General features: G+C 31.7%; 1 protein-coding gene across 1 annotated transcript; it reads left to right on the top strand.

Moving 5' to 3' along the window:
- Positions 1-6,382: 6,382 nt before the first annotated feature.
- LOC135663314 (NAD(P)H-quinone oxidoreductase chain 4, chloroplastic) lies at positions 6,383-9,324 on the top strand. The gene has a single exon (XM_065176805.1). It carries the CDS (start codon positions 7,206-7,208, stop codon positions 8,616-8,618), a length of 1,413 nt encoding a protein of 470 aa, XP_065032877.1. The 5' UTR covers positions 6,383-7,205; the 3' UTR covers positions 8,619-9,324.
- The last annotated feature ends 9,761 nt before the right edge of the window (positions 9,325-19,085 follow it).

Genomic DNA, 19,085 nt, shown 5'->3' with positions numbered 1-19,085 from the left:
TAAATAAAAACCGAAAGATGTACGCATATGGTGTGTTACGTTCTGGTACATGATACGTATTTACTTGTGTATCAATTCAATTGAATCTAGAAAGAAATCTACAGAATCTTTTTAGGTGCAAAGAAATCATTCTCTTTCGTAAATGCAGAAATATATTATCCTTTTCTTTTCTATCTAAATCAAATGGAAAATTTGATTTAGATAGAAACGGATAAATCTAAATTTTTGCGTGTACTAGATTAAAAAAAATTGACATAATATAATAATTATTATTTTATTTTTCCTGATCGGTAAAATCCATGGCATGGAAAAGAAAGAAAAGAAAAAGATAAAAAAAGTTTTATGGTCAAAAATTCATTCATTTCACTTCTTCCACAAGAAGAAAAAGAAGAAAACAGGGGTTCTGTTGAATTTCAAGTATTAAGTTTCACCAATAAGATACGAAGACTTACTTCACATTTGGAATTGCACAAAAGAGATTTTTTATCACAAAGAGGTCTACAAAAAATTCTGAGAAAACGTCAACGTCTGCTGGCTTATTTGTCAAAGAAAAATAGAGCGCGTTATAAGAAATTAATTGACCAGTTGGATATTCGGGAGCCAAAAAATCGTTAATTAAATCGTTTGAATTAGTATAGTAGTTATTAGATTTTTTATTTTGATGAACCTCCTACTTTTTTGAGGAATTCATGAAATAATGAATTAAGGAAGAAAAGATATGACTGTACCGGCTACAAAAAAAGATTTCATGATAGTTAATATGGGTCCTCACCACCCATCAATGCATGGTGTTCTTCGACTGATCGTTACTCTCGATGGTGAAGATGTTATTGACTGTGAACCCATATTGGGCTATTTACACAGAGGGATGGAAAAAATAGCGGAAAACCGAACAATTATACAATATCTGCCTTATGTAACACGTTGGGATTATTTAGCTACTATGTTCACAGAGGCAATAACGGTAAATGCACCAGAACAACTGGAAAATGTTCAAGTACCTAAAAGGGCTAGCTATATCAGAGTAATTATGCTGGAGCTGAGCCGTATAGCTTCTCATTTGTTATGGCTTGGGCCTTTTATGGCGGATATCGGCGCGCAGACTCCCTTTTTCTATATTTTCAGAGAGAGAGAATTGATATATGATTTATTCGAAGCCGCCACAGGTATGCGAATGATGCATAATTATTTCCGCATCGGAGGAGTAGCTGCCGATCTACCTTATGGCTGGATAGATAAATGTTTGGATTTTTGCGATTATTTTTTAACAGGAATTGTTGAATATCAAAAACTCATTACGCGAAATCCCATTTTTTTGGAGCGAGTCGAAGGAGTGGGCATTATTGGTGGAGAGGAAGCAATAAATTGGGGTTTATCAGGACCGATGTTACGAGCTTCTGGAACACAATGGGATCTTCGTAAAATTGATAATTATGAGTGTTACAATGAATTCGATTGGGAAGTCCAATGGCAAAAAGAAGGAGATTCGTTAGCTCGTTATTTAGTACGAATCGGTGAAATGAGGGAATCTATAAAAATAATTCAACAGGCTCTAGAAGGAATTCCTGGAGGACCCTATGAGAATTTAGAAGTCCGACGCTTTGATAGAGCAAAAAATTCCGAATGGAATGATTTTGAATATAGATTTATTAGTAAAAAACCTTCACCCAATTTTGAATTGTCGAAACAAGAACTTTACGTGAGAGTAGAAGCCCCAAAAGGGGAATTAGGAATTTATTTGATAGGAGATAATAGTGTTTTCCCTTGGAGATGGAAAATTCGTCCACCCGGCTTCATAAATTTGCAAATTCTTCCTCAGCTAGTTAAAAGAATGAAATTGGCTGATATCATGACGATACTAGGTAGTATAGATATCATTATGGGAGAGGTTGATCGTTGAAATGATAATTGATACGACAGAAGTACAAACTATCAATTCTTTTTCTATATCGGAATCCTTAAAAGAAGTATATGGACTCATATGGATCTTTGTACCCATTTTGACCCTTATATTGGGAATTACAATAGGGGTACTAGTAATTGTGTGGTTAGAAAGAGAAATATCTGCAGCGATACAACAACGTATTGGGCCTGAATATGCCGGCCCCTTGGGAATTCTTCAAGCTCTAGCAGATGGAACTAAACTACTTTTTAAAGAAGACCTTCTCCCATCTAGAGGAGATGTTCGTTTGTTTAGTATTGGACCGTCTATAGTGGTCATATCAATTCTACTAAGTTATTTAGTAATTCCTTTTGGGTATCGCCTCATTTTAGCCGATCTCAGTATAGGTGTTTTTTTATGGGTCGCCATTTCAAGTATTGCTCCTATTGGGCTTCTTATGTCAGGATACGGATCGAATAATAAATATTCCTTTTCAGGTGGTCTACGAGCTGCTGCTCAATCTATTAGTTATGAAATACCATTAACTCTATGTGTGTTATCAATATCTCTACGTGTGATTCGTTGAACATGAACTTTATACTTCTTTCCTAGAAGTAAAGGAAAGAAGTTGAATGTAATGTATTGAATAGGTATTTTATTTTTTATTCATCATTCGGGTCAATGAGTTAAACCAGATAGTTATATGAGTGAAACAAAACAACTTAGAAGTTTGCAGTAAGAAGATAAAATCTCATTTCATATGTACAAGAATAAAGTTGAAGTAAACATAAGCAGTGTAAACTGTTTACCCCAAGATTAAGATTCTTTCATTAGTCATCATATCTTGGAGCGGGTGTAAAAGATCAACTGTATGGAGTTTTCATTACTGTCTTGTATTTATTACCATGCCGTAGATCAATCAAAAATCAGTGGACGGTTAGGAACACCAAAGTGCACAAAGGATTAGTAATAGAGATAATGTAAGGTATCAAAAAAAGAGATATTTCTACAATTTATAAAACGAATAAAAATAGGGACTTTAAGTTGGTAGAAATGATCAAGCAGTACTTCCCTACGATTCCGATCTAGAGTATGCTCCTATTCACTGATTAAAGAAATGACTATCCAGAACGAATTAATCCCTTATTCTTTTTTTTTCAAAGTACCCTCTTCTGAGATAGAAGAACAGGAACAAAAGAAATGGAATGTAATAATCGAATTAATAAAAAAAAGATATTTATTTATTCTTTTTTCCCATCCATATGGGTGGAATTCCTATCACAATTAATGGACTAATTCCTAATTCTTTAAATTCTTTAGATTTATTGATATAACGAGTATTTTATTGAAGGGCTGAGTTATTACCGAACAAAGAAAAATACATTTTTATTATCATAAGGGATGAGATTAATTCCGAAGCACTTTTTCTTATTCTAGCAAACGGAATTCCATTGGTTTAATTTCGGACTCTCTGATATATCTTTATTCTAGTTATCCCAAAAGAAAAGGGGTGATAATATCGAACTAGTCCTTACATTTATTTGTGGCCATAGAGGAGCCGTATGAAGCTGAGGTCTCATGTACGGTTTTGGAATAGCGATGGAAACAGTAATGTTATTATCGACTATAATTATCTAACAGTTCAAGTACAGTTGATATAGTTGAAGCACAGTCCAAATATGGCTTTTGGGGGTGGAATCTATGGCGTCAGCCCATAGGATTTATAGTTTTCATAATTTCTTCTCTAGCTGAATGTGAGAGATTGCCCTTTGATTTACCAGAAGCAGAGGAGGAATTAGTAGCAGGTTATCAAACCGAATATTCTGGTATCAGATTTGGTTTATTTTATCTTGCTTCTTACCTAAATCTATTAGCTTCTTCGTTATTCGTAACGGTTCTTTACTTAGGTGGGTGGAATTTATCTATTCCGTACATATCCATTCCTGAGCTTTTCGGAATAAAAAAAATAGCTGGAGTCTTTGGAATGACAATTGGTATCTTTATTACATTAGTTAAAGCTTATTTGTTTCTGTTCATTTCTATCACAACAAGATGGACTTTACCTAGGATGAGAATGGACCAGCTATTAAATCTTGGATGGAAATTTCTTTTACCTATTTCTTTGGGTAATCTATTATTGACAACTTCTTCCCAACTTGTTTCACTATAAAATAACAGAATACGATAACGATATTCTAGATTCATAACCTCTTTCAAACAAGAGAAAGAAACATCAATTTATTTATGGATATCTACAATATGTTTCCCATGGTAACTGGGTTCATGAATTATGGTCAACAAACAATACGAGCTGCAAGGTATATTGGTCAAAGTTTCATAATTACCTTATCCCACACAAACCGTTTACCTGTAACTATTCAATATCCTTATGAGAAATCAATTACGTCAGAACGTTTTCGTGGTCGAATTCACTTTGAATTTGATAAATGTATTGCTTGCGAAGTATGTGTTCGTGTATGCCCAATAGATCTACCTGTTGTTGATTGGAGATTGGAAAGAGATATGAAAAAGAAACAATTGCTTAATTATAGTATTGATTTCGGGGTCTGTATATTTTGTGGTAACTGTGTCGAGTATTGTCCAACAAACTGTTTATCAATGACTGAAGAATATGAGCTTTCTACTTATGATCGTCACGAATTGAATTATAATCAAATTGCTTTGAGTCGGTTACCAATGTCAGTAATTGAAGATTACACAATTCAAACAGTTATGAATTCGACTCAAATCAAAATAGATAAAGATAAACCCTTTGATTCAAGAACGATTACCGATTACTAAGATTTTGTTTTGATATAAAAGATCAAAACTTTTTTATTTTGGTTGGTCAGTAACTACAAATAATAATTAGTAACTATAGATTTAATTAGTAACTATAGATTGGTGAGAATCACTCTTTGATTTAAACTTATAATATTTTTATCACGGGAATTTCGAAATATACAATTTCAACTACTTTTTTTATTCTTTTTCTTTTGGATAAAAAGTAAGTAGGATTGGCCCAATAAAATAATTATATCTATATATAAAATTAATATTAAATTAATCCATATTAAGATTTAATTCAATTAGGAACATATCATATACAATAAAAATGGGGTAACCCTTTTCCTTTCCTGGACCATTTAGTAAGGTCATGATTTGACTTATATATTTTTTTTTTTACATATTATACATAATGGATTTACCTGGACCAATACATGATATTCTTGTAGCATTTCTGGGGTCAGTTCTTATATTAGGGGGTCTGGGGGTAGTATTACTTACCAATCCTATTTATTCTGCTTTTTCATTGGGATTGGTTCTTGTTTGTATATCCTTATTCTACATTCCATCGAACTCTTTTTTTGTAGCTGCCGCACAGCTACTTATTTATGTGGGAGCCGTAAATGTCTTAATCATATTTGCGGTAATGTTCATGAATGGTTCAGAATATTCCAATGATTCGTATTTTTGGACCATTGGAGATGGAGTCACTTCACTGGTTTGTACAAGTATTCTTTTTTCACTAATTACTACTATACCAGATACGTCATGGTACGGAATTATTTGGACTACAAGATCAAACCAGATTATAGAACAGGACCTAATAAGTAACGTTCAACAAATTGGGATTCATTTATCGACAGATTTTTATCTTCCCTTTGAACTAATTTCTATAATTCTTTTAGTTTCCTTGATAGGTGCAATTACTATGGCTCGCCAATAATAAATACTTAGAATTTTAAAAGAATTAAAAAGTTTTTAGAATTTTAGAAGTTCTAAATAAATAAAAAATCGAATCGCTTCAATTGTTCATATTGAAATGAATCGAGATTGATAAGGAGTTAGTCAATGATGTTCGAGCATGTACTTTTTTTGAGTGTTTATTTATTTTCTATCGGTCTCTATGGATTGATCACAAGTCGAAACATGGTTAGAGCACTTATGTGTCTTGAGCTTATACTAAATTCGGTTAATATTAATCTTGTAACATTTTCTGATATATTTGATAGTCGCCAATTAAAAGGAAACATTTTCTCAATCTTTATTATAGCTGTTGCAGCTGCTGAAGCAGCTATTGGTCTAGCTATTGTTTCGTCGATTCATCGAAACAGAAAATCAACTCGTATCAATCAATCGAATTTGTTGAATAATTAGTGATAATTATCATGATCATATATTGAATAATCAGTTATAATGATCATATAAATCAAGACACCACACAACATGATAAAGCATAAGAAAATATAAATGAAATTGGAATATTTTTCTATTTCTATTCTTTCACTTTCATATTCCATTAATGAAAAATAATTATATTCTTAATTTAATTGGTATTATAATTTTTTTATTTCGTTTTTTATTTGTTTATTTTATTTAATTTTAATGTATTTAAATTTTAATGTTTTTAATGTATTTTTAATGTATTATATAATAATATAAATGTATTATATAATAATATACTGCATAATATTATAAATATTATAATAAAATAATAAAAATAATATTATTAAATAATAATATGTTAATCATATTACGAAAATAAATTAAATTACTAATTTAGTTTTATTTTTATATATTCATATTTCATATTGAAAATATGAATATTGAAATATTGATTTGAATGATTGATCAATTTGTTTTGTCGGCCAATTTTTATTTACACATGTGACTCGTATGATCATGATTTTTGAAACGGAAATCAAAGTCTCTTGGCTTTTTCTCATGAACAGATTTAGAAATATATTGATTCTTAAAATTTTAATAAACCACTGCTTCGTCTGGTGTCTATAATATAAATACTAATTTTCTACCAGATTGAAAATTTTTGATGTTAAAATCTGGAATTTATAGATCCAATGTCACATTCAGTAAAAATTTATGATACATGTATAGGGTGTACTCAATGTGTACGAGCCTGCCCCACAGACGTATTGGAAATGATACCTTGGGACGGATGTAAAGCTAAGCAAATTGCTTCCGCACCAAGAACCGAGGACTGTGTGGGTTGTAAGAGATGTGAATCCGCCTGCCCCACGGATTTTTTGAGTGTCCGTGTTTATTTATCATATGAAACAACTCGCAGCATGGGTCTAGGTTATTGATACGTTACAAAAAAATCCACTTGAATCAATTGATTCCTCTTTACCGACAAAAGCCCGTACTCGAGAAAATATATTATTCTATTCCGAGCACGGGTTTTTCTGGTCAAACGTATCTTGTCTTTATCACGAGTTATTTTCCTTGGTTAACAATACTTGTTGTTTTGCCGATATCCGTCGGTTCTTCCATTTTCTTTCTTCCTCATAAAGGAAATAAGATGTTTAGGTGGTATGCTATATGTATATGCTCGTTGGAACTCCTTCTAACAACCTATGTTTTCTGTTATCATTTCCAATTGGACGATCCATTAACCCAATTGGAGGAAGATTTAAAATGGATAGATGTTTTTGATTTTCACTGGAGACTGGGAATCGATGGGCTTTCCATAGGACCTATTTTACTGACAGGATTTATCACCACTTTAGCTACCTTAGCGGCTTGGCCAGTTACTCGAAATTCGCGATTGTTCTATTTTCTCATGTTAGCAATGTACAGCGGTCAAATAGGATTATTTTCTTCTAGAGACCTTTTACTTTTTTTCATGCTGTGGGAGTTAGAATTAATTCCTGTTTATTTACTTTTATCCATGTGGGGGGGAAAGAAACGTCTCTACTCGGCCACAAAGTTTATTTTGTACACTGCGGGGGGCTCCATTTTTCTCTTAATAGGAGTTCTAGGTATGGGTTTATATGGCCCTAATGAACCCACATTAGATTTTTCAAAATTAACTAATCAATCATATCCTGTGGCATTGGAAATAATATTATATTTTGGATTCCTTATTGCTTATGCTGTCAAATCGCCGATTATACCCCTACATACGTGGTTACCAGATACCCATGGAGAAGCACATTACAGTACATGTATGCTTCTAGCTGGAATCTTATTAAAAATGGGCGCATATGGACTTATTCGGATCAATATGGAATTATTACCCCACGCTCATTCTATATTTTCTCCCTGGTTGGTAATAGTGGGAACGATTCAAATAATCTATGCAGCTTCAACCTCTCTCGGTCAACGGAATTTAAAAAAAAGAATAGCCTATTCCTCTGTATCTCACATGGGTTTCACAATTATAGGAATTGGTTCTATAACCGGAATGGGACTCAACGGTGCCATTTTACAAATACTCTCTCATGGATTTATTGGTGCTGCGCTTTTTTTCTTGGCAGGAACGAGTTGTGATAGAATACGTCTTGTTTATCTCGACGAAATGGGGGGGGTATCGATCCCAATGCCAAAACTATTTACCATGTTCAGTAGTTTTTCGATGGCTTCTCTTGCATTGCCAGGAATGAGTGGTTTTGTTGCGGAATTATTAGTATTTTTTGGAATAATTACTAGTCCAAAATACCTTTTAATGCCAAAAATGCTAATTACTTTTGTAATGGCAATTGGAATGATATTAACTCCTATTTATTTATTATCTATGTTACGTCAGATGTTCTATGGATACAAGCTATTCAATGTTCCAAACTCTAATTTTGCGGATTCTGGACCACGAGAACTATTTGTTTCAATCTGTATCTTTCTACCCGTAATAGGTATTGGTATTTATCCGGATTTCGTTCTCTCGCTATCAGTTGACAGGGTGCAAGCTATCCTATCTAATTACTTTCATCGATAGTCTTTCATTAATAATACGGAAATATAATTTTTGTCTTTGATTTTAAGATTTTTAAAATCGTTCGCTGTACAATGCAAAAGAATAAAGTGAATTAGAATTGTAATGAGATGCATTTTGAGTTTTTGAGAACCGTTTTGAATAAGGAATGATTCAAACGGTTCTCAAAAACTCGCACAAACAAGAAGCTTTTTATATATATATGGGATGATGTTCTTATGTATTCTTTATGTAGTTTATTCAATTATTTATCTGTGTAGTTTATTCAAGTAGATGTTAATGTGAATGAACCATAACTATGTAGACCTATTCCTAATAGATTGATTCCAAAATAACATACCCAAATTATAAGAAATCCTATAGAAGCCACAAGTGCCGAATTCATACTTTGCAAACTTTGATTTGTTCTACTTCTAATATGTATTCTAGTTCTAGTATGTAAATAAATCGCGAATATGGTCCAAGTAATAAAAGCCCAAGTTTCTTTGGGGTCCCAATTCCAATAAGATCCCCATGCCTCATTAGCCCATACTGCTCCACAAAGAATGCCTATGGTTAAAAAGGTAAATCCTAAACTAATGACACGATAACTCCAATAATCCAAACGTTGAGTCAATTGATATTTATAATAATTTCGAAATGAAAGAAAAGAAGTGTTTTTAAAAACACTTCTTTTTTCATTCAAATATTGAATCTCACCAAAGAAAAATGGTTTAATTAAGAAATTATTACCTTTACAAAAAATATCGATGTTTTTTCGAAATGTAATGACTAGAAGAGCGACTGATAATAGTGATCCGCATAAAAGAGCTGCATAGCTTAATAACATCATACTTACGTGCATCATTAACCACTGAGATTGTAGAGCAGGTACTAATATTGCGGATTGATGCATTTCAGTTAAAAAACCCGACGTGGCAAAGCCTTGTGTAAAAATGGTACTTGGTGCGGTTATTGTGCTTAAATCATTTTTATGGTTCCCCATCTTGGAAATCATATGAATAATGGAGAAACTGCACGAAAGGAAGATTAATGACTCGTATAAATTACTTAACGGAAAATGTCCTGAAGAAATCCAACGAGAAACTAATAATCCTGTTATAGAGAAAAAAGTGGCTATCATCCCTTTTTCCAATGAATCACGCAATCCTACGATTTCGCGGACTAATAAGATCATTAAATGAATCGTAATCACAATTGAAATTATCGAAAAAGAGATATGAGTTAATATGTTCTAAAGTTGTAAATATCATAAAAAGGGGTCCCATTAGAGAATTTAAATCGAGAATTGAATACATTATAGGATCCATTGTGTCTCTTTTAGAGGATTTATTTTCTAGGATTTCAAGGATGCCGCCACTCGGACTCGAACCGAGATGCTCTAGCACTGCTTCCTAAGAGCAGCGTGTCTACCAATTTCACCATGGCGGCTTACTTGAAATAATAATAGTCAATTCATGTTGAATCGTCGAGAATCAAGGATTCAATATAGTTTAGTAAACATTAGAATCGATAAATCAAAATTCATTTAAATTCCTATTTGAATCTCTATTCAAAAAAAGAATCTTTAGTTGGGATCATTGTAAGTTTAGTTTTAATAATAAAGTAAGTTTAGTTTTAGTAAGTTTAGTTTTAATAATAAACTTTCGCGTACTAGAAACTAAGTTCTTCCAAAACAGTTAGAACTCAATAGTTTTGTTGTCTGTCGAGGTATAGAACTAAGAATTGTTCATTTTCTATTTTTTGATTCGTTTTTTATTTATCCGATTTGATTTCATAGATTCAAACAAAATGAAAAAAAAAATATTTTTTTTTTCAATGAAGAAGATTAAATAACCAGGATTTCATATGTATAACAATTTCATCACTAAATCAAAAGAATTTGAAATTTTCTAACGATTTCGACACCTTAGTATCATTCCTTAGTATCATTAGAGTATTAATACTCTTCATATTATATATAATGGTCTCTTCATTATATATATAATGCATAATGGTAAGATTTACCAAACTAATTAGGTTTTTGTTAGGCATATAAGAAACAAAAGAATTTTCATTTCTATCGTAATCATACTCTACTTTTCACAATAGAAAAATATTTTTCTATTGTGAAAAAAGTAGATAGAAAAAATATTCAGAATTCGATATACATACCTTTATTCTACATACCACATCTACATACTACAACAGCTAGTTCTAACTCATATTGATATTGAGGAGTTCAATACATTAATTAATGTGAATCGTTCATCTTAAAAAATTCGAAGTTCTTCGGGTATGTCAATTCCGATTATTCCAAGACTTTATTATTTGTTTGTTGCACAAAAAAACTTTTTGAACGTCCGGTGGAAACCGATTTCGCTAAGGAAAAAGCCTTTACTGCAGCTAAAAATCCTTTTTTTTTCCAAATATTTTTACGAATACGTTTTTTTGACATAGAAGTACGCTTTTTGGGAACTGCCATTCAAAAAGGGTTACCAGTTTTTATCGTTGTATGTGAAAGACATGTATTGTTTTGTTCAAAATAGATTGTTCCTTTTAGTCATTATCTATACTTATTCCCTGGTAGAATAGTTTTAAAAAAAGCATTTTCGAATATGTTTAAAACCTATTAAAAAATATATTTAAAACCTATTAAAAAATATATTTAAAACCTGTTTGAAAATATATTTTAAACCTATTAAAACATATAATTTTATTAAAACATAATTAGAATCAAGTACTCCTTTTGGTATAACTCTTTTTTCTTATTATACTATATAATATGGCTATAAATTACCAGAATAGAATATTCTACTAAGACTAGACTAGAATAGTAGAATTATTAAAGATTTCATTTTGTTTTCTTATGGAACATACATATCAATATGCATGGATAATACCTTTTCTTCCACTTCCAGTTACTGTGTCAATAGGATTTGGACTTCTACTGATTCCGACAGCAACAAAAAATATTCGTCGTATATGGGCTTTTCCTAGTGTTTTACTGTTAAGTATAGTTATGGGGTTTTCAGCCAATTTATCTATTCAACAAATACATGGAAGTTCTATCTATCAATATCTATGGTCTTGGACCATCAATAATGATTTTTCCTTAGAGTTCGGATATTTGATCGACCCACTTAGTTCTATTATGTCAATACTAATTACTACTGTTGGAATCTTGGTTCTTATTTATAGTGACAATTATATGTCTCATGATCAAGGATATCTGAGATTTTTTGCTTATATGAGTTTTTTCAATGCTTCCATGTTGGGATTAGTTACCAGTTCCAATTTGATACAAATTTATATTTTTTGGGAACTGGTGGGGATGTGTTCCTATTTATTAATAGGATTTTGGTTCACACGACCGACTGCAGCAAGTGCTTGTCAAAAAGCTTTTGTAACTAACCGTGTAGGGGATTTTGGTTTATTATTAGGAATTTTAGGTTTTTATTGGATAACAGGTAGTTTCGAATTTCGGGATTTGTTCGAAATAACTAATAACTTGATCCATAATAATGGTGTCAGTTCTTTATTTGCTACTTTGTGTGCCTCTTTATTATTCATTGGTGCAGTTGCTAAATCCGCACAATTCCCCCTTCACGTATGGTTACCCGATGCCATGGAAGGACCCACTCCCATCTCGGCTCTTATACACGCTGCTACTATGGTAGCAGCAGGAATTTTTCTTGTAGCTCGACTTCTTCCTATTTTCATAGCTATACCTTACATAATGAATTTCATATCTTTAATAGGTGTAATAACAGTACTACTAGGAGCTACTTTGGCTCTTGCTCAAAGAGATATAAAAAGAAGTTTAGCCTATTCTACAATGTCTCAATTGGGTTATATTATGTTAGCTCTAGGTATAGGTTCTTATCGAGCTGCTTTATTCCATTTGATTACCCATGCCTATTCTAAAGCTTTATTGTTTTTGGGATCCGGATCCATTATTCATTCAATGGAACCTATTGTTGGATATTCGCCAGAAAAAAGTCAGAATATGGCTCTTATGGGTGGTTTAAGAAGATATGTTCCAATTACAAGAACTACTTTTTTATTGGGTACACTTTCTATTTGCGGTATTCCACCTCTTGCTTGTTTTTGGTCCAAAGATGAAATTCTTAATGATAGTTGGTTGTATTCACCAATTTTCGCAATAATAGCTTGTTTCACAGCAGGATTGACTGCATTTTATATGTTTCGGGTGTATTTACTTACCTTTGATGGACATTTGCGCGTTCATTTTCAAGATTACAGTAGCACAAAAAATAGTTCGTCCTATTCAATATCTCTATGGGGAAAGGAGGTAGCCAAAGCAGTCAATAGAAATTTACCTTTATCAACAATGAATAATAGGGTCTTCTTTTTTTCAAAGGATATGTATAAAATTGATAATAATCTAAAAAAATGCATACGATACTTTAATACTTCTTTCGAAAAAAAGTACACTTCTATGTACCCTCGCGAAGTGGACAATACTATGCTATTTCCTCTGCTTATATTGGTATTATTTACTTTGTTTGTTGGATCAATAGGAATTCATTTTGATCAAGGAGTAATAGATTTGGATATATTATCCAAATGGTTAACTCCACTCACAAACCTTTTCCATCCAAATTCGAGTTATTCTGTGGATTGGTATGAATTTTTTACAAATGCAATTTTTTCAGTAAGTATAGCTATTTCCGGACTATTCATAGCATATATCTTATATGGGTCTGCTTATTCGTTTTTCCGGAATTTGAACTTTATCAATGCATTTGTAAAAGGTGGTCCTAAAAGGATTCTCTTGGACCAAATAAAAAATGGGATATACAATTGGTCATATAATCGTGGTTACATAGATATTTTTTATACTAAGGTTTTTACCATGGGTATAAGGGGATTAACCGAACTAACTCAGTTTTTTGATAGATATATAATTGATGGAATTACAAATGGGGTTGGCATTGCAAGTTTTTTTATAGGGGAAGGAATCAAATCCATGGGAGGTGGACGAATCTCTTCTTATCTATTCTTTTATTTATTTTATGCATCAATATCTTTATTCATTTTTTTATTTTTTTTATAAATTTATATTTTATAAATTTATAAATATAAACCAACTTAAAGTCCCTATTTTTATTCGTTTTATAAATTGTAGAAATATCTCTTTTTTTGATACCTTACATTATCTCTATTACTAATCCTTTGTGCACTTTGGTGTTCCTAACCGTCCACTGATTTTTGATTGATCTACGGCATGGTAATAAATACAAGACAGTAATGAAAACTCCATACAGTTGATCTTTTACACCCGCTCCAAGATATGATGACTAATGAAAGAATCTTAATCTTGGGGTAAACAGTTTACACTGCTTATGTTTACTTCAACTTTATTCTTGTACATATGAAATGAGATTTTATCTTCTTACTGCAAACTTCTAAGTTGTTTTGTTTCACTCATATAACTATCTGGTTTAACTCATTGACCCGAATGATGAATAAAAAATAAAATACCTATTCAATACATTACATTCAACTTCTTTCCTTTACTTCTAGGAAAGAAGTATAAAGTTCATGTTCAACGAATCACACGTAGAGATATTGATAACACACATAGAGTTAATGGTATTTCATAACTAATAGATTGAGCAGCAGCTCGTAGACCACCTGAAAAGGAATATTTATTATTCGATCCGTATCCTGACATAAGAAGCCCAATAGGAGCAATACTTGAAATGGCGACCCATAAAAAAACACCTATACTGAGATCGGCTAAAATGAGGCGATACCCAAAAGGAATTACTAAATAACTTAGTAGAATTGATATGACCACTATAGACGGTCCAATACTAAACAAACGAACATCTCCTCTAGATGGGAGAAGGTCTTCTTTAAAAAGTAGTTTAGTTCCATCTGCTAGAGCTTGAAGAATTCCCAAGGGGCCGGCATATTCAGGCCCAATACGTTGTTGTATCGCTGCAGATATTTCTCTTTCTAACCACACAATTACTAGTACCCCTATTGTAATTCCCAATATAAGGGTCAAAATGGGTACAAAGATCCATATGAGTCCATATACTTCTTTTAAGGATTCCGATATAGAAAAAGAATTGATAGTTTGTACTTCTGTCGTATCAATTATCATTTCAACGATCAACCTCTCCCATAATGATATCTATACTACCTAGTATCGTCATGATATCAGCCAATTTCATTCTTTTAACTAGCTGAGGAAGAATTTGCAAATTTATGAAGCCGGGTGGACGAATTTTCCATCTCCAAGGGAAAACACTATTATCTCCTATCAAATAAATTCCTAATTCCCCTTTTGGGGCTTCTACTCTCACGTAAAGTTCTTGTTTCGACAATTCAAAATTGGGTGAAGGTTTTTTACTAATAAATCTATATTCAAAATCATTCCATTCGGAATTTTTTGCTCTATCAAAGCGTCGGACTTCTAAATTCTCATAGGGTCCTCCAGGAATTCCTTCTAGAGCCTGTTGAATTATTTTTATAGATTCCCTCATTTCACCGATTCGTACTAAATAACGAGCTAACGAATCTCCTTCTTTTTGCCATTGGACTTCCCAATCGAATTCATTGTAACACTCATAATTATCAATTTTACGAAGATCCCATTGTGTTCCAGAAGCTCGTAACATCGGTCCTGATAAACCCCAATTTATTGCTTCCTCTCCACCAATAATGCCCACTCCTTCGACTCGCTCCAAAAAAATGGGATTTCGCGTAATGAGTTTTTGATATTCAACAATTCCTGTTAAAAAATAATCGCAAAAATCCAAACATTTATCTATCCAGCCATAAGGTAGATCGGCAGCTACTCCTCCGATGCGGAAATAATTATGCATCATTCGCATACCTGTGGCGGCTTCGAATAAATCATATATCAATTCTCTCTCTCTGAAAATATAGAAAAAGGGAGTCTGCGCGCCGATATCCGCCATAAAAGGCCCAAGCCATAACAAATGAGAAGCTATACGGCTCAGCTCCAGCATAATTACTCTGATATAGCTAGCCCTTTTAGGTACTTGAACATTTTCCAGTTGTTCTGGTGCATTTACCGTTATTGCCTCTGTGAACATAGTAGCTAAATAATCCCAACGTGTTACATAAGGCAGATATTGTATAATTGTTCGGTTTTCCGCTATTTTTTCCATCCCTCTGTGTAAATAGCCCAATATGGGTTCACAGTCAATAACATCTTCACCATCGAGAGTAACGATCAGTCGAAGAACACCATGCATTGATGGGTGGTGAGGACCCATATTAACTATCATGAAATCTTTTTTTGTAGCCGGTACAGTCATATCTTTTCTTCCTTAATTCATTATTTCATGAATTCCTCAAAAAAGTAGGAGGTTCATCAAAATAAAAAATCTAATAACTACTATACTAATTCAAACGATTTAATTAACGATTTTTTGGCTCCCGAATATCCAACTGGTCAATTAATTTCTTATAACGCGCTCTATTTTTCTTTGACAAATAAGCCAGCAGACGTTGACGTTTTCTCAGAATTTTTTGTAGACCTCTTTGTGATAAAAAATCTCTTTTGTGCAATTCCAAATGTGAAGTAAGTCTTCGTATCTTATTGGTGAAACTTAATACTTGAAATTCAACAGAACCCCTGTTTTCTTCTTTTTCTTCTTGTGGAAGAAGTGAAATGAATGAATTTTTGACCATAAAACTTTTTTTATCTTTTTCTTTTCTTTCTTTTCCATGCCATGGATTTTACCGATCAGGAAAAATAAAATAATAATTATTATATTATGTCAATTTTTTTTAATCTAGTACACGCAAAAATTTAGATTTATCCGTTTCTATCTAAATCAAATTTTCCATTTGATTTAGATAGAAAAGAAAAGGATAATATATTTCTGCATTTACGAAAGAGAATGATTTCTTTGCACCTAAAAAGATTCTGTAGATTTCTTTCTAGATTCAATTGAATTGATACACAAGTAAATACGTATCATGTACCAGAACGTAACACACCATATGCGTACATCTTTCGGTTTTTATTTACTGAAAACGGCATGTGATATATAGGAAATATACTATTAAATAATTCTGAATCGTGGATACATACGTATCCTTGACATACTGAAACGACTACCATTATTGGTATCAAACCAATAGCGATTCATACAAGCTAAATCTTCTAATCGGTAATTGGGCCAAAGAAACAATTTGCATTTAATTAATTTATTTAAATCCGTATTAAGACGTTTGTCCTCATTCAAAAATTGTTCAGAGTTTCTTATGTTGTTTTCGTTGCAAAATACTGGATTTCTATTCACAATATCCCGATTATGAGAGTTGAAACAAATTAGAATTCTCAATTCTCTACGACGTCTAGGAGATAGAATATTTTCAGGAACAAAGAAATTATAATGATCTTGATCCCCATTCACAAATATATTGCCATGTCGTCCAGTGGATTTTTTCAAATTATTCTTATCAACATATCTTTTCTTTATGTATTTTCTATTAATTTGGTGTTTACTCTTATCGATCAATGAAATACTTATGGTTTGATATATAATGAATTTTCCATCCCTTCTTAAAGATAGACGAATTGGTTCGATAATTAATATTCCCCTTTTTATTAATTCTGTAAGAGCTAGATCTTTCTGAATCAGCATTACATCCAGATGCATCTCTCCTCTTTGAATCGAGGATATAGCAATTTCCCTTGGATTTATCAATCTAAGTAGGAGACAATATATCCTAACATTATTAATAATTTTTTGATTCAAGGGGTCATCCCATCTTAATTGAAAAATAAAATATTTTTTCAGGAACAAATCTAGTTCTCCTTCCTTATTTTTCTTGGATTGTTTTTTTTTTTTTTTACCTTTTTTAATGTTTGATCTCGTGCAATCCTCTTCAAGATATTCCTTTTGGTTTTGTTTTTGTGGATCTGATACAAGATTTGATTGACCCTCTTTTTCTTGGTTGGAATTTTGAAATTCTATTTTAACGGAATCTTTGATGTTTTGATTTTGACTAATATTTTTTTTATTTTGATTTTGACTAATATTTTTTTTATTTTGATTTTGACTAATATTTTTTTTATTTTGATTTTGACTAATATTTTTTTTATTTTGATTTTGACTAATATTTTTTTTATTTTGATTTTGACTAATATTTTTTTTATTTTGATTTTGACTAATATTTTTTTTATTTTGATTTTGACTAATATTTTTTTCATTTTGATTTTGACTAATATTTTTTTCATTTTGATTTTGACTAATATCATTTTCATAATAAATATTAGAAAGAAGTAATTTGATTGGTATGATCCACGGTTTAATCTTATATGCATCAAAAGGTAACACAAATTCTGGGAAGAACCAAGGTTCTAGATTTGATATGGTAGAATAATTTCGATTCATTCCCATCCAATCAAAAATTTTTTTTTGATGAGTCTTAGTCTTAGTATTTTTATTAGTATTTTTATAAATTTCGGTACCGATATACATATCGGTCCAGTCCTCAATATCACTATTGTTCTCAATATCACTATTGTTCTCAATATCACTATTGTTCTCAATATCACTATTGTTTCTAAGGCAAAAATGAAGAATTCTATAATCCAAATATTTTCTATCCAGATTTTTATGGGTATCAATAAAATATCCTTTTTTTAGGTAATCATCAATAGTCATATTTAGCAATACATAAAACGATTCGGGTTTCAGTGTGTATGAGTCCTTACTATCCCCATAATTTATATATTCATGTGATAAAAGATCATATCTGTAGTGTTTTTTAAATTTTTCTTTTTGACTCATCGATAAATCCACTGCACAAAAATTTTCATTCATGTAATGAATTAATCGGTCTTTTTCTTTTTTATATGAATACAATTTCATTGATTCTTTATTTTGAATAGTACAACGTTGATTGACTCTATTTCGCCATTTTTTCGGTACTAATCGAGACCATTTGCTCCGAGAAAAATTATATTGATAATGACCCTTTAACCAGTTTTTCCATTTATTCATTCCAGACTTATTAATTTTCTTATGCCTTGATTTGGAATCAAACCTTGATTTGGAATCAAATATTCCTCGTGTCATACAATAATACTTTATCTTGTCTTTAATAAAAGGATAGGTCCCGTGATCGTGATATTGAAGTACAGATCTCAGGTGATGGTTGTTAAATAATTGGGTTTGTGACAATTTGTAAAATACATATGCTTGGGACAAGGAAGATAAGTCGTGATAAGTGTTTAAATCATTTCTAATATTAGGATTAGAAAAGGACTTTTTTATAGTCGAAATAAAGTTCATTGTATCTTGATCTGTTTCATCAATTCCTTCTTGATTTCTTTCATCGTTGTAAATGGATTCATTGATAATTGTTTTTTTTAAAAGTTGTGCATTAACCTTAGAAATGGTAACCATACATTGCAAGATATCTATGTATATTTTTTCAATGAAAGATTTCATAAAATAATGTGATTTG

Source organism: Musa acuminata, unplaced genomic scaffold (genome assembly GCF_036884655.1).
Source record: "Musa acuminata AAA Group cultivar baxijiao unplaced genomic scaffold, Cavendish_Baxijiao_AAA HiC_scaffold_701, whole genome shotgun sequence".
Lineage (NCBI taxonomy): Eukaryota > Viridiplantae > Streptophyta > Magnoliopsida > Zingiberales > Musaceae > Musa > Musa acuminata.
The sequence above is the reverse complement of the archived record's forward strand: the minus strand, read 5'-3'. Positions and strand labels throughout refer to the sequence as shown.